Below are 16,916 nucleotides of genomic sequence, written 5' to 3'. Positions count from 1 at the left end.
GTTTGGTAGGCCTTTACAGAACCTCTTTACAATTGGGTGAGTGAACACTAAGAAGCCTTCTACAGATGGGTGGAAGGCTGAGATCACCAAAAGGGTAGAACTGGAGTGAAGACAGTGATAGAGGACAAGTATCAGAGGGGTAGCCGTGTTAGTCTGTATCTGCAAAAACAGCAAGTTATCCTGTGGAACCTTAAAGACTAACAGATTTTTTTGAAGCATAAGCTTTCATCAGATGCATGCAGTGGAGATTCCAGAGGCAGCTCTTCTTAAGTATACAGGCTCGTGAAAAGAAGAGAGTACCGTTTCAACTCTGGCCTTCCTCTTGATTGGTACCCTCTTCTTTTCATGAGCCTGTATACTTAAGAAGAGCTGCCTCTGGAATCTCCACTACACGCATCTGATGAAGCAGGGCTTTGCCCACGAAAGCTTATGTTCCAAAAAAATCTGTTAGTCTGTAAGGTGACACAGTGATGAGCCTCTTTTAGGTAAAAGATGTAGTCCAGGATCATGAATAGTGGGGCTTCTGGGACTGTCTGTATGCCCCTTTCTGAACACCAAGACGAGAAGCGCTTCCACTTCAAAAAGATAGGTTTTTTGAGGTGTTTCTTGTCTGCTCTGTAAGAGCAAATCCCTCATTTGTTGAGAGTAGTGATGTGCATGCTCTGGGATCCAAAGAGAAACCAGGTTGTCAAATGTGGCAGGCTGTCAGGCTGTGCAGCCTGGGATGAATCATGGAACCCTTGTTCTGGGAGAGCAGGTCTGGATGGCTGGGAAGCAGGTAAGGAGGATGAAGAGATAGGTGAAAGAGTAAAGGAAACCAGATCTGCCTGAGCCACGCTGGAGCAATGAAGATGGTTTGTGTTCCTTCTGCCTGGATTATCCTGAGGACCCTGGTGATCACAGGAATAGGTGACAAGGCATACAAGAAGTGAGTACTCCAGGAGAGGAGAAAGGCATCCCCCTAGAGACTTGTGCCCCTTGCCGGCTGTCGAGCAGTATCAGCTACATTTGGAATTCTCTTTTGTTGCAAGGAGAGGAGTCTACAGTAGGCTGGCCGCACAACTGAAAGAGAAGCTGGATCACTTTGTGGTGGAGCTCCCACTCATGGTCCACGGAGAAGTGGCGACTTAGTCTGCACGTGTGTTGCTCCTGCCCAGCAGGTATGATGCCAGTGGGATGATGTTGTGACCGATACAGCAATTCCAAAGCTTTATGGCCTCTGTACACAGGGTTTGTGACCGGCTCCTCCCAGAGAATTGATATAGAACATCATCATGGTGTTGTCTGAGAGTATCTGGACAGTCTTGTTTTGGATCAGCAAAGAAAGTGCCTGCAGGCATTGAAAGCAGCACGTAACCTGAGGAAGTTGATGCTTAAATTTTTCTTGTCTCTAGTCCATTTGCCTTATACATGATGATGTTGGCAATGCACTCCCCAGCTAAGAAGCAAAGTGTCCATTGTAAATTGACAGGCTGGTTGGTCGAGGTGAAATGGGAGCCCTACTAGAGTGTTCTGTTCTTGGGTCCACCAGAGAAAGGGTCAGTTACCTTTCGAGGTACCGATACTCGCCCGTGAATTTGGCATCTGCCAGGAGTATACACTGACACCCACCAATGCTGCAGGCAGCGAAACTGAGCCCTTTATAGCCTCGTAGAACATAGAATCATAGAACAATAGAGCTGGAAGAGACCTAAAAAAAAGCCATCAAGTCCAGCCCCTGCCCTAGGCAGGACCAAACCCATCAGATCAGCCCAGCCAGGGCTTTGTCAAGATGAGACTTAAACACCTCCAGGGATGGAGACTCCACTACTTCCCTGGGTAGAGCATTCCAGTGCTTCACCACCCTCCTAGTGAAAAAGTTTTTCCTAATGTTCAACCTGGATCTTCCCAACCGCAACTTGAGACCATTGTTCCGTGTTCTGCCATCCGTGACCACTGTGAACAGCCACTCTCCAGCCTCTTTGCAACCTCCCTTCAGTAAGCTGAAGGCTGTTATCAAGTTCTCCCTCAGTCTTCTCTTCTGCAGACTAACAGTCCCAATTCCCTCAACCTTTCTTCATAACTCATATGCTCCAGCCCCCTAATTATTTTGGCTGCCCTCCATTGGACCCTCTCCAGTGTATCCACATCCTTCCTATAATTGGGGGCCCAGAACTGGACACAGTACTCCAGATGCGGCCTCACCAAAGCTGAATAAAGAGGAACAATCACTTCTCTGGATCTACTGGCAATGCTCCGCTTGATGCAACCTAATATGACATTAGTCTTCTTGGCTACAACGGCACACTGTTAACTAATGTCCAGCTTCTCGTCCACTGCAACTCCCAGGTCCTTTTCTGCAGAACTACAACCAAGCCAGTTGAACCCCAGCCTGTAACAATGCTCGGGATTCTTCCGGCCCAAGTGCAGGACTCATGATGCTGTGTAGGAAAATAAGCTCAAGTCATTGTGGAATTGAGCCATGCTCCTATGAATATGATGCATGTAGTGGGTTTCCAGGTTGACTTGGCAGTGTTTATGAAGAATCCCAGTGCTTGCAGAAGATGTTTCACAGATTGGACCAGGGTTCTGGTGATGTCTTGAGTTGGTCCTCAAAGGAGGCAATCGTTGAGGTATGGGAATATGGCGACACCTTGCCACCTGAGGTGCACAGCTACTGGAGCAAGGACCTTGGTAAATACCTTGGGGGTAGTTAAAAGCCCGAAGGGGGGGACCCTATATTGGTAGTGCTGTGCTCCGAGAGAGAAGCGCACAAAGTGTCTGTGATCAGGGTTAATAATGACATGGAAATAAGCGTCTTGGAGGTCAAGGGCTGCAAACCAGTCCCCCTTGCCCAGTGCAGGAGTTATAGCAGATAGCATGGTCATCTTAAATCGCTGCTTGTGAATTTATTTGTTCAACTGACGTATGTCTAGGATGGGTCTCCAACCCCATGTCTTCTTTTCTGTCAGGAAGTACTTTGAGTAAAACCCCTTCCCCCCTTGGTACTGTTGTGGAACTTCTATGGCTCCAATTTGCAAGAGATGTAGCACTTCAAGCTGTAGTAAGCTCTCATGGGAGGGGTCCCTGAAGGGGGCCGGGTAGGAGGGATGTTGGACAGAGAGTAGAAGGATAGTGTATCACTGGGCAATGATGTCTAGTATCCATCTGTCCGTAGTTATCCATGTCCACTGATAGTAAAAGGGGCATAGGTGGTGGTGAAATATCTGATAGTGGGTGCCCTGGAGCGCGTGGGAGGTTTCACAAGCCCTCAGCCAAAACTTCAAACCTGCTTCTTAGAGGCTGGTGAAAAGGCAGAAAGGTTATTTGGAGCTTTGCGTTTCTGATTTCTGGGTTTGTTAACATCATACTGGTAGGATTCGTTAAAATGTTTTGTAAATTATTGGTCCTTGCATATTTTGGTATGGGGGTGTATTTTTTCTTTTGGAAAGGGGAAGAGTGCATCCCTGAGGTATGCAAGTTTGTTCCATATTTGCTGCAAATAATTTCACGTTATTGAATGGTAAGTCTTCAACCATTGCTTGGAGCTCTTTTGGAACACCCATTGCTTGAAGCCATGATGATCTCTGCATAGTAATCGCTGTGGCCATGGCTCTGGCTGCTCTATCAGCCAAGTCCAACACAATCCACAATTACATTTTTGCTGCACTGTGGCCTTCTTGAATGCTAGCTTTCAGGATGGGTCATTTGTCCTCAGGCAAATGAGGTATTAATTCAGAGAGCTTGGACTAATGATCAAAATCATGACTGGCTAAGAGCACTGTGTACTTCGCTATATACAGTTGGAGGGTAGAAGATGAGTAAACCTTCCTGCCAAATAACTCTAGGTGCTTATGTTCTTTATCACCAATGGTGTTTCTGTGTAATGAAGACTTTGCTCTATGATGAGCAGTGTTTATTAGAGAATTAGGCTGTGGATTTTGAAGTAAAAAGTCCATGCCCTTCGCCGGAACAAAGCATTTTCTCTTAGCCCTTCTGTTGGTCGGTGTGACTGTGGCAGGGTTTTTCTGCTGCCTCCAATATAGCCTCATCTATCGGTAGGCAACTTGTGCAGTTGTAGGGGGCTGTAGATTCTTTAAAGGCATCTGTTTTTCTGCCACTCTCCTAAGCAGCTCCTGGAATTGCTTCATGCCCTCAGGAGAGGACTAATGAATGGGCAAGACATCATCTCTGTAGGAGATTGTAGATTCAGTTGGTGGTGAATCTGGAAGAAGCTGAGACTCGTCTGGCAGGTGGGTATCATGCAATTCCATTTGTTTAACATTGTTGAGGAGAAATTGACAAAACAGGATGTGGCTGATGCTCACAGATAACAAGAAGGTGCTTCTGAGCGACTTCGTATATGGCTCTTGTAGTCACAGGGCGATGGATGAGATCGGGACCTGGAATAGTAATATTTATGAAGATGATGGTGATGGTGATAATGGTAATGTACTGCTTGGGTGATACTCAGGGATGAATGGCATAATGAGAAGGCGCTTCCTCAGTTGAAATATCTGGCAGCTCTTGGAGAGTGAGGAGATGTAAACTCCTCTAGAAATTTATCACCTCTTCTGGGCGATCTGTGTAGAATAATACGAATGAGGAGAATTAGGTTTTCTCTGTGAATTGCAACAGTGATAGCCACTAGCATTGTCCCTATGGTGGAAGGATGGATCGGGGGTTGAGATATAATGCACCTGTGGAGATCTGGTTAATGATCTAGGGCTATGGTTCCCTGGGGGAACTTTATTTTTGCCCTAGCTTTTTGTGGTGCCACAGGTGAGCAGTGTTGCTGCGGGAAAGTATAATTGATCTGCTGATGCTGGGAAAGAACACAGCACCTCATGTTCATCCGGCACGAGAAAGGGCTGCATCTCCTGAGGTGTCCACTGCATGCTCAGCACCATTGTGTCTTTATGCCCACCTGGAGCTGCTAATGTCTGCAATACTGTTTTTGAAAGTGCCAGTGCTGAGGGAGCCACAGCCACTTTTGTTGAAGAGCAGCTGTTAGTTTTTGTGCTTGGAACAGACTTGGGGTTTTGTATGCCCGGAATGCCCTGTTTGTTTGCAGTACTTAGCCTGGACAAGGAATCTACGGGGAAAGGCTTTGACTGCACCTGTGTCCCCAGCGAGGAAATGGGAGCGTCCATGACAGAAGGGACACTGATGCCTGGTGTTGAGAGCAGCTCTACCAGCGGCTGGAGTGCTTTGTCAAATAAGAACATTTTCAAGTCTAAGCTCTCTGTCCTTCCTTGCTCTGGGAGTGAGGGACATATGAAGGGAGCAACAGGAGCCTCTTTGAAGCAGCAAATATAGCCCGAGTGACCGTCTGAAGCAGGGGGTGGGTCTCGGCACTTTAAAAACTTCTTAAACTCTGCAGTAAGCAACATGTTTAAGTTAGACTTCAGCTGTAATTTGTTCTGTGAACTGTTGTTTGTCTCTGCTTTACTTTAACTTCTTGTTTCTTCCTTTTCGTGTTTCTTTTTTTTTTCCTTTTTTTCTTAAACAGAGCATGTCAGCGCAATATACACTAGGGGAAGGAAATTGACAAGAAGAGGGAAGTTCACTCTTCTTGTTCCAATATTTTTTTTTAAGTCAAATTAATATGCTACAAGGTACAACTGACTAAGGAACAAGTAACTAACAATATACTAGAACCAACAACTAACTAAATCCTATTTTCTATCTATAGGTCTGAGGGGAAAAGAGAGCCGTGCTACAACTGCAGCTGAGGGCGGCAATGAAGAAACTAAGGAGAGAGTGGGGCTGCACGCGCTGTCCTAGTGGTGAGAACAGCACGTGCTGGGTTAGTGCATGCACAGCCCCACTCAATACTGCTCAGCAAAAGTCTCCATGCTGTGCTGCTGGGTGAGCCCAACATCTACTGTGGAACACCCACGGGGACAGCACTTGAAGAAGAACACAGAGAGACTTCAAAGGATCATTCAAACTTAAACACGGGCATATCCAACTCTAAACCCAAGTTACTCTACTCTTATCATATGCAAATACTACTGTGGTTTGCATGCAAACAGTATGAGTGCTACAGCACTTTAAGAACCTGTGTAACCCCCATGTCCCACGCTCCCATGACAACTCAGGGGAGATAAACTTCTAAGGCTACGTCTACACGTGCACCCAACTTCGAAATAGCTTATTTCGATGTTGCGACATCGAAATAGGCTATTTCGATGAATAACGTCTACACGTCCTCCAGGGCTGGCAACGTCGATGTTCAACTTCGACGTTGCTCAGCCCAACATCGAAATAGGCACAGCGAGGGAACGTCTACACGCCAAAGTAGCACACATCGAAATAAGGGAGCCAGGCACAGCTGCAGACAGGGTCACGGGGCGGACTCAACAGCAAGTCGCTCCCTTAAAGGGCCCCTCCCAGACACACTTGCATTAAACAGTGCAAGATACACAGAGCCAACAACTAGTTGCAGACCCTGTATATGCAGCACGGACCCCCAGCTGCAGCAGCAGCAGCCAGAAGCCCTGGGCTAAGGGCTGCTGCCCACGGTGACCACAGAGCCCCGCAAGGGCTGGAGAGAGAGTATCTCTCAACCCCCCAGCTGATGGCCGCCATGGAGGACCCCGCTATTTCGATGTTGCGGGACGTGGATCGTCTACACGTCCCTACTTCGATGTTGAACGTCGAAGTAGGGCGCTATTCCCATGCCCTCATGGGGTTAGCGACTTCGACGTCTCGCCGCCCAACGTCGATTTCAACTTCGAAATAGCGCCCAACACGTGTAGACGTGACGGGCGCTATTTCGAAGTTACTGCCGCTACTTCGAAGTAGCGTGCACGTGTAGACGCAGCTCAAGTGTGACATAAAACAGGATTATCTTCACAGCCCTAGGAACTCTGCCCTTCACTTGTATCGGTGTGCTGGACTCACACTTTCTGCTCCACAAGGCTCCACTAGCAAGATGAAGTCCTCAGTAGACACAAGCAGCATAGGTTCTGATAATATGGCTGCCTCTGGCCTCCAATGTCACAAAGAAAAGTTTCCACCCCTGATTGGCCAGGAGGATTCTGATGCAGTGCTGACTGAGCTTTACAGACACCAATTAAATAAGAACAGCCATGCTATGCCAGACTAACCCAGTATCTTGTCTTCTGGCAGTGACCAGCGCCAGGTGCTCCAGAGGAAATGAACATAACAGGTAATCATGAAATGATTAATTCCATGTTGCCCACTCCCAGCTTCTGAGTTTCTGGCAAACAGAGGGTAGGGACATTATCTCTGCCCATCCTGGCTAATAGCCATTGATGGACTGATACTTCGTGATAATTATATAATTATCTTTTGAACCCTGTTATACTTTTGGCATTCACAATATCCTCTGACACTCCATTGGAAACCTGCAAGTGGACATATAAGCACAACTCAGACTTGCCTTGGGATTGTGATCATAAAGAAGGTTGAGGTTGATTCTCAGCTTCCTCATACAATCAAATGCTTCTTTAAACATTAGCCTGTTGGAATAGGTGGAACACAGCAAGTTTTTAAAGAGAAATGTGCTCTACAATCTAATATAAAGGAGGACAGAAGGGAACACTTGCCAGACATTACAGAGTCTCTGCCAAAAATTGTTAAACCTTTAGACTATTACCCCTTCCTATTTCTCCATGTAGGAACCAATAATACAGCCAAGAGCAGCTTTGACGAGATCATGGTGGATTACACAACCCTAGGAAGGAAGATCAACAAATATGGAGCACAAGTGGTGTTCTTGTCCATCCTCCCTGTCAAAGGCAGGGGTCCGGGTACGAATCATCAAATTGCAAAGGTAAATGCATGGTTGCGTAGGTGGTGTAGCAGAGGATTTGGTTTCTTTGACCAGGGGATTCTCTTTCATGAACAGCGATTGCTGGGAAGAGATGGGATCCACCTAACAAAGAGAGGAAAGAGCATCTTTCCAATCAGGCTTGCAAACCTAGTGAGGAGGGCTTTAAACTACTTTCGTCAGGGGGCGGTGACACAAGCCCTGAGGTAAGTGGGTAAGGAGGAAGGAACAATTAAGTAGGTTTCCTGGGTGAAGAGGAGAAAGTGGGTCAATCAGCCACTTCTCTAAGATGCTTATACACAAATGCCAGAAGCCTAGGGAACACACAGGAAGAATTCGAGGCCCTGGCACAGTCAAAGTAGTATGAGGTCGTTGGAATAACAGAGACTTGGTGGGACAATTCGCACAACTGGAGCATGGTCATGGAAGGTTATAAACTGTTTAGGAAGGACAGAAGGGAAGAAAAGGAGGAGGAGTTGCACTCTATGTGAGGGAGCTCCAGTGTAAGGAGGGAGACAATCCAGTTGAGTCTCTTTGCGTTAAGCTTAGAGGCGGAAGTAACAGAGGAGATGTTGTAGTTAGTGTCTGCTATAGACTGCCAGATCAGGGAGATGAGGATTTCCTCAGATAGTTAAGTGAAGCTTTCAAATCACAGGCCCTGGTTCTCATGGGAGATTTTCATCATCCAGACATTTGTTGGGAGACCAATACAGCAGCACAGACAGACAATCAAGGAAGTTTTTGGAGAATGTTGGGGATAACGTGTTGGTACAAATGCTGAAGGACCTGACCAGGGGCCATACACAACGTGACCTGCTGCTCACAAACAGGAAGAACTAGTAGGAGAAATAGAAGTGGGTGGAAACCTGGACAGCAGCGACCACGAGATAGTAGATCTCAGGATCCGGACAAAAGGAAGAAAGGTGAGCAGTAACATACAGACCCTTGATTTCAAAAGAGCAGACTTCAACTCCCTGAGAGAACTGAGCAGGATCCCTTGGGAAACGAAGATGAAGGGGAAAAGAGTTCAAGAGAACTGGCAATATTTTAAAGAAGTCTTACTGAAGGCACAGGAACAAAACCATCCCACTGAATAGTGTGGCAGACTGCTGCCTGGGGGCTACAGAATCCTGCACCTATTGGAAGAGGGGTGGGTAGGCGGGCACAGCCCACCCACAGCTACAAGGCCCCTCTCAAGACGGGGGATCCCCACTAAGAAAACCACAGCCCCAAATGAATGCGGGGGACAACAAAGGAGAAAACAGGGACGGGAGTGAAGGTCAAAGGTTCAAAATGAGGGAACCAGAGGGGGACACTGAACAGAGAACCCCGGACAGTACCCACCGCTCCTCGAAGGCATCGAGGGAGCCAGTGGATGCCGCCCAGAGGAACTCTGCTCGGATTCGTGATCAGAGGGAGGAACGGAAATAGGCCCCACAGTTGCAGGTCTCCCCCTCCGCCAGCCTCCTCTCCCTGGTTTTGTAGATGGCTACTTTAGCCATGGCCAGGAAGAGGCCAACAAGGAGGTCCCGCGACTTAGTGGGGCCACAGATGGGGTGTGCCAGGATGAGGAGATGTGGGGAAAAGTGCAGCCAGAACCTCAGAAGGAAGTTCTGGAGGAGTCGGAAGAGGGGCTGCATCCTGGCGCACTCAACATAGATGTGCACCAGGTTCTCCCTCACACTGCAGAAGGGGCAAGTATCTGGGAAGGGGGTGAACTGCGCCAGGTACACGCCCATGCTCACTGCCCCATGGAGGATCCTCCAGACTATGTCCCCGGCGGGTCGCGGGACCAAGGTGGAGTAGAGGCTGGCCCACCGGGGCTCCCCACCCTCCAACGGCAGTAGGAGGTCCCGCCACTTGTGGTCGGGGCAGGACACGAGGGTGGGGAAGTGGAGAGTGTGAAGCACGAGCGTGTACAGATGACATCTGGGCGCAGTTCGGAAGGGGACTGGCTGGCAAGGTGTGCAGTCGGCTGGGATGGGGGGGGCGGGGCGGCGGGCAGGCTCATGAAGCTGGGGGCCCACAGAGAGATCCGGACGGCCAGGAGTGAGGGGGGGGAGGGGCGCACCCTCTCGCAGAACCCGACTGAGATAGATGGGAGCAGTAGGCGGTAAGGTGGCCTTCACTTCCTCGAGTACATGCCGGGGGGAGCGTAGGGTGGAGAGCCCCACGCGCCGTGTGAGCGCTGGGTCCTCCATCCAGTCTCCCCAGTCATAGTCCAGGAGGTCTCCGACCCTGGTGATTCTGCCCAGGACCAACCTCCGGTGCACCACGGGGGACTCTGCTGCCTGCACACCAAGACAAGGGTTGCGTAGCAGGGGCTCCACGAGGAGGTCTTCCCCTGCAGCAGCCCCTAAGGACCTGGAGGCTGCAAGCAGCCACCAGGTGCGAAGGAGGTCCTGATAGAAGGCTGGCAGCTCGGAGAGGCCTCGCGGATGGCCTCTCAAGGACAAATAAAAGGAGCTGCCCATTGTATCGGAGCCCTCGGTAATGACGGAAGAAAGCGTGCGCCAGCAAGCTCCACGCTGGACTATCTGCACCGTTGGTGTCGAGGAGTCCCTGCAGGGCCTAGAGGCGGAAGACATGGACCTGAGTGCATAGGCAGGTCAGGCCCTGCCCTCCCTCCTCCGGGGGGGGAGATGGAGAACTCCTGCAGGGACCCAGTGCAGTCCTGGCCAAAAAAACCCCAGAGCTAGCTTCTAGAGTTGGACCAGGAATTCTGGGGGTGGGACCAGGTTGTTGAGGCTGTGCCAGAGCATGGACAGGACCAAATGGTTGAGCACCAGTGCCCTCCCACGCAGGGAGAGGCACTGGAGCAGTCCTGTCCACCTCCACAACGGCTCAGCCACCCTGCCCTCTAAACCTTGCCAGTTTTCCGGCAGAGAGGGATGCATGGCGGATAGGAAGACACTGAGATAGAGCAGCAGACCTGCGCTCCACCAAATGGCCTGAAGCGCGGGTGGGAGGCGGCCCACCTGCCATCCAGCCCCGACCACCAGGCCAGAGCTCTTGACTCAGTTGACCTGGGCAGAGGACGCTGCCGAGCAGACGGCTTGGCAGGCCTCCAGCCGCGCCAGATCGCCAGGGTCCTGGACCACAAGGAGCACGTCATCGGCATACGCCAACAGGACCAGCCGCAGCCCCGGCTCCCGCAGCATCATCCCTGTCAACCTTCGATGAAGGAGACAGAGGAAGGGCTTGATGGCCAGGGCGTAGAGCTGGCCTGAGAGCGGGCAGCCTTGTCGTACTCCTCACCCGAAGCTGACCGGAACGGTCAGGGTCCAGTTGAGCTTGACCAAGCACTCTGAGGCAGCGTACAGCACCCGGAGAAACCCGACGAAGCGGCGTCCGAAGCTGAAGGCCCGTAAAGTGCCCAGGAGATACCCATGGTCCACCCTGTCGAATGCCTTCCCCTGGTCCAAGGACAGGAGGGCAAACAACAGGCCATCCCTACACCCGAGCTCCAAGAGATCCTGGACCAGATGGAGGTTGTGGAAGATGGTGCGGCCTGGGATGGTATAGGTCTGCTCGGGGTGGACCACAGCCTGCAGCACAGACCTCAAGCAAAGAGAGATGGCTTTGGCAATAATCTTGTAGTCCATGCTGAGGAGCAAGATGGGACGCCAGTTCCTGAGGTCGTGGAGGTCCCCCTTTTTAGGCAGCAGCACGAGGACGGCTCACCTGCATGATAAAGGGAGGACCCTGCTTTGCAAGGACTTGGCCCAGACGCTGGCCAGGTCTGGGCGAAGGATGTTCCAAAACACGTGGTAAAACTCCACGGTCAGCCTGTCCATGCCTGGGGATTTGTTGGTGGGTATGAGACGGAGGGCTTCTGAGAGCTCAGCTAAAGTGAGAGGAAGCTCTAGCCGGTCCCGGTTGCCCGTGCTGACCGAAGGAAGTTGGTCCCAAAGCACCCTGCAGGCGTCAGCGTCGGTCGGATCCAGGGAAAAAAGGGTGGCGTAGAAGGCGCGAGTCCTCTCGCAAATCTCTGCTGGCTCTGTAAGAGGGGTGCCATCCTCCGCAAGAAGGCAGAGGATGTGTTTCTTGGCACCCCTCTTTTTCTCCAGGGCGTAGAAGAAACGGGAGCCATGATCCATCTCCCAAAGGAGCTGGATTCACGACCTCACAAAGGCCCCCCCGTGCCCGAAGGTCATCGAGGGCCCGGAGCTCGTCCTGCTTCTCCCGGTACGTGCCGCAGAGGGATGGATCCTCATGGCTGGCGGCCAGATGCCTCTCCAGCTCAAAGACCTCCTGCTCCAGCTGCCCTATCAATGCATCCCGCCACCAGCTGGCCCCCCGGGTATAGTCGCGGCAGAAGAGCCACACGCACCTTTCCCAGATCCCACCACCGCCACGCTGAGGGAAAGGCACGCTGTTGCCCATGCCAGGCCAGCCAGAACTCCCAGAAGGATGCCATGAAGACCGCCTCCTCCAGCAGGCTGTTGTTGAAATGCCAGTAGGCTGACCCCTACTTCCCCGGCAAAAGGGAAGCCTTCATGGCCACCAAATGGTGGTCCGAGAAAGGGGCCGGCCACATACTGGAGGAGTGGGCCCGTGAGAGATGTTGCTGGGAGATATAGATGCGGTCCAACTAGGAGTGTACGGATTTGTGGCCCACCACCCAGATGTAGGTGAAGACGGTGTCCTCATCCGGGTGGTGGCTGCGCCAGACCTCCACCAGTGAGCGATGGTTGATGAGCTCCCTGAGGATGTCCGCAGCAGCCTGGCACTGCTCGGTCCCTGTGTGGTCCCGCTCCTCGAGGGTACAGTTGAAATCCCTGCCGAGGACCAGGCACTCATGAGGATCGATGGAGTCGAGGAAGGCTGCTGCTTGCTGGAAGAAGGATGTTCTCTCTGGGCCGGATGTTGGGGCACAGATGTTAACAAGGTGGAGGGGGAGCCCCTGCACCCGGAGATATAGCAGGCGGCCTGGCACAACCTCAACGCTCCCCAGCACCTTGGGCTGCAGGTCTGGGGAGAACAGGGTCGCTACTCCAGCCCGATGGGCCGAGAAGTGACTAAGGTGGACCCCGTCTCCCCACTTCAGCTGCCAGCTGGCTTCGGCAGCCTGAATAGTGTGGGTCTCCTGTAGGAAGGTGACCGAGTACCTCGCCTCTTGGAGGAAGGAGAGCACCCAGCACCTGCGCAGACCAGACCCGCAGCCCCTGGTGTTCAGAGTGGCAAAGACGATCGGCGCCATTTGGAGGGCTGGGGACGATCCTCGCCGGAGGGAATGCCGGCAGTCCCCGTGGGGCCGCACAGCAAACCGGGGCCGACACCAAAGGTGATCAAGGCGTCATGGAAGCTGTGGGCCTGCTGGTGGACTGTGGCGTCCCTCCTCCTGGTCCCCTTGCCCTCCTTGAGGAAGGCCCTCCCGGACTCCAGGACAAGGTGAAAATCTCCGCCCCAGCGCTGGAGGGAAGAGCCACCTTGCCCCTGGAGCCACGAACATCCTCCAGGAACCGGCACATCTCATCGCCCAGCACATGGGGCGCCAAGGCCTCAGGGTTCTGAGTACCCGTCGGCCTCTTGTCCCTACAGGCCCCATGACCTACAGGGAAGATCGGGTAAATGCTGGGACTTTCCAAAGGAAGGAGTGGGAGCGGCGAGGAGAGAGCAGCCCTGGATGTGCTGGGAGAGGGCAAGAGAAAGAAGGTCCCCTGAGGGATTACAGCCTCGGGGGTAGTTGGGAAGGGACGGGGGTCAGAGAAGGGTACTGTGGGGGTAGGGATAAGAGCGGGGGTGACAAAGGTGACTGGGGAAGGGAGAGGGTTGGGGGGGAGGAGGTGGTGAAGGGGAGGAGGAGGTGGGTCAGGAAGGGGAGGGGGGACGCGGGTCAGGGCAGGGCAATTGCCGGGGAAGGAGACTGGGCAGGCGCGGAGCAAGGGATGGTGGTGGAAGTGGGGGGGGGGGGGGGCGCGATTGAGGATCAGGAATGTGGGGGGGGGGGTCGTGGGGAGGGGCCTTTTCAAGTGGTGAAAGGGGAGCAGGGATCCAGGGCGAGGTGCCAGGGCACCTGACCGCGGGCATCAGAGGGGTAGATGGACTGATGCTGAGGTCCTCAAGACTGGGGGAGGAAGGGAAGGGGACAGGGAAAGGTCAAAGCCACCTGGGGCGTCCAGGGGCTCAGTGGCCACGGCTGGGGCGCTGGTCCCAGCCTGGTGGGCGGGTGCATCCTGTGACACCCTGGGCTAGGGAGGGGTGAAGGTTAGGGGGTTGTCAGTGGGGCAGGGGGATAAAATGGGCAGCTGGACATTGGTGGCCGGCCCACAAACTTCTCCTAACACGCCACCCGTTTCCAAGGCGGCCAGGGTTAGACCGAGGACCTTGACCTGCGAGAGGAGGTGAGGCCAATGCTCACCTCTTCCGGGCACCTCCCAAGGATGGTGCAGGCAGCAGCTGGAGAGGAGGTGGAAGAGGGCACGGACAAAGGGCTAACCGCCTCCGTCCCCTTGGGCTCGGGCTCTGGGGCAGGGGGAATGGTGTCCCCCATTGCTGCTGCAGCAGCCTTGGTCACCCCCGGCTGATGGTCAATGGCCGGGGGTCCAGCAGGTGGACCGGGGCTGTCAGCTCTCTTTAGTGCCTTGCGTGGCACATCCACCCCATCCTCCGACAGGGTGGAGTGCCAGGTGCACGCGCTTTTTTTTTTTTTGGCGCTTCCCTCTCACCAGCACCCAGTCCTCCAAAGAGGCAGGCTGGGTTGTGGAGGAGGAAGGCCAGGGGAGGGGGCCAGCAAGGAGCGGAGGAAGAAGAAAGAGGGTGGGGCAGCGAGGAAAAGGGATGGCCCGCCCTGGGGTGGGCCCTGCCGCCAGCCCTGCCTCGCTCTCCTCCGCAGGCCTGGCTCTAGTGCCCGCTCAGGCCAGCGCCTGCTTCTTCGTGCCCCTCCCCACACACCTGGGCATCCTCCGACACCTGAGCAGTGACGGTTCCATCTGGGGCAGGAGCAGGAGGGGCGGTCCCAGGGCTCGCTGCAGTTGGGGCGTCGCTGGGCGGTCGGCTGGCGCCCCCGGGTTGGTGGGGGTCCCAGGCTCCTCTTCCTCGCGCCGGGCCAGGGGCAGTCCCACTGGACATGTCCCGTCGCCCAGCACACAAAGCACCGGGCCTTCCCCACGGTGTAGTACACCCAGTACTGGGCCCCTTGATGGGGTACCAGTATAGTCCCCTCCTGGGCCATTCCGCCCTGTGCTGCCGCTGGCGGCAGTTGGACTCGCGCCTGCCGGCAGAAGGAGAGCATGTGCCGTAGGGTGGGGTCTTTGCAGCCTAGGGGGAGGGGGACTCAGGACTGACAAAGGCCGGCCCAGGGTGGTGAGGAAGGGCAGAAGGGCGGAATTGGGAAGGAAGGGAGGGATGGAGGAAAAGACCACCTGCACGCCCAGGTCCTCGAGCGGCTCCAGGGGCACATGGACACCCCCGACCGCCAGGCCCCTCTCCACCGCCTCCCACATGGCGGCCTCTGACGCCAGGAAGAAGACAATCTTCCCGAACATTCAGGAGGCTGCCACCATGGCCGCGGGCCCCACAACCCACACCAGCGCCCACACGTAGGTCTCTATGTGGGGCGAGGCCGATACCATGAAGCAGCGGACCCCATGCCTCCTGGTGAGGGCGGGGAAGGGGCCGCGACCGTTGGGGATGGCATTTCGAGCGGAGGCAGAAGGAGCAGGGTGCAAGGCGGTGGCTGCTGCTTGAGTGTACATTCTGGGGGCTGAGGAGTCGGGACCCCAAGGGAGCAGGTAGGCAGGAAGGAGGGGGAGCTGCAATGGACGTAGGTGCAGCAGGGGTGGCGGTCCCTGCTGCGGGAGGCCTAGCCTTCCGGGTGGGGCTTTTGCTCTTTCTGGTCCCCTGACCCTTCCTGCCTTTCTGAGGGGGCGGTTCCAGGGTGGGGTTGCTGGGGGAGGATGCTGCGGCGGGGGCAGCAGGAGCCCCAGAGCCCACGCCCTCAACCGTCGTGAGGATAGAGTTCCCGGCAGCCTCGGATGGGCCGGATGCCATTGCAGGGGTTGGCAGGGGGACGGTGGAGGGAGGGTGGGGTAGGGGGCGTTGCCAGATGTACCCCCCGGTGAATGTTGTGGCCATGGTAAGGGGTTCAAAAGAACAGGAGGATTAGTGGAGAGTAGGGCCCTTTAAGAGAAGGCGGGGGAGGGAAGAGAGAAAGGGAGGAGGGAGTGGCTGCCCCTCCCCCACCAGCCAGGCTGAGGACCTGGACAGGCAGGGGTGGGACAGGAGGAGAGAGGAAGGAAGGTGAAACAAAAGGAGGGGAACACAAGTATGGCCACAACTCCCAGCACAAGGTGGTAAGATGGCTCCTGTTTCTGCACTGGGATGTGGACGGAGATTCAATATGTACACGTGTGGGGAGGTGAGTGCAAGCAAAGGGGAGGGGCTCAGGCGCCTAACAAAAACAAAAGGGGGGGGGTTGTGGGCACGAGTGGGGGGGTGGCAAAGCCAGCCAGAAGCGGGGGGCAGGGGGCATAAAGGGAGGAATGTGCCCATGGGCGCCTGAGGGGTGGGCCCACAGCAGAGCCTCACAAAGCAGGAGGGGAGAAAGGGGCAGGTGGTAATGGTGGGGCCCTGGTGGAAAGGGGCCCCGTGACAGCTTGGAGGCGGGGCGGTAACTTCAGGGTGGGGCAGACACACACCCTGACACCTCACTCCAGCTATGCAACCGCCCCTCTGGAGCCCCGACGGAGAGGGGCCCCGCCCAAACTCACCCCCTGCCCAAGCCGCTCCTCAGCGAGCTGGGGAGGGAAAGCCCAGCTGCCGCTTAAGGTAGCCCCTTATCTTCTTGAACTGGGGAGGATGCAGCAGCTGCTGGATGTAGGAAGGTGGGCCCAGCTAGGGGGCCAGCAGACTCCCCCCTGGAGGATGGAGAAGGGGAGGGGGTCTCCTCTCCTGCCGAGAGGCAGGGAGCAAGGGTCCCCCACACACCACCCGCCCAGCCGTTCCAGAAAAAAACACTAGCTGGAAAGGGTGGAGTGGGGGCGGGGGGGAGGAGCAGCCTGCCTAAGGCAGGGAAGAAGCTGGCCCAAAGGACAGCCCCTAGGGGGGCCTGAAGCAGCCAAAAGCTGCCACCCCCAATACCTCACCTCCCAGCTGTGGGGTCCCCCAGTGGGATCCTGGCACTAGCCCTGCC

General features: G+C 54.6%; 1 protein-coding gene across 5 annotated transcripts in view; it reads right to left on the bottom strand.

Annotated features, from left to right (window-relative positions):
• ELP1 (elongator acetyltransferase complex subunit 1) overlaps window positions 1–16,916 on the bottom strand; it is a 167,001-nt gene that overhangs the window by 52,354 nt on the left and 97,731 nt on the right. For all 5 annotated transcript variants that reach the window (XM_074994466.1, XM_074994465.1, XM_074994467.1 and 2 more), the window contains one exon: window positions 7,391–7,469. In XM_074994466.1, the coding sequence (XP_074850567.1) occupies window positions 7,391–7,469 (79 nt within the window). The remainder of the gene's footprint in view (window positions 1–7,390; window positions 7,470–16,916) is intronic.

Source organism: Carettochelys insculpta, chromosome 5 (assembly GCF_033958435.1).
Source record: "Carettochelys insculpta isolate YL-2023 chromosome 5, ASM3395843v1, whole genome shotgun sequence".
NCBI classification, from domain to species: Eukaryota; Metazoa; Chordata; order Testudines; family Carettochelyidae; genus Carettochelys; species Carettochelys insculpta.
Note: the sequence above shows the minus strand (reverse complement) of the source record. Positions and strands in the feature narration are given on the sequence as shown.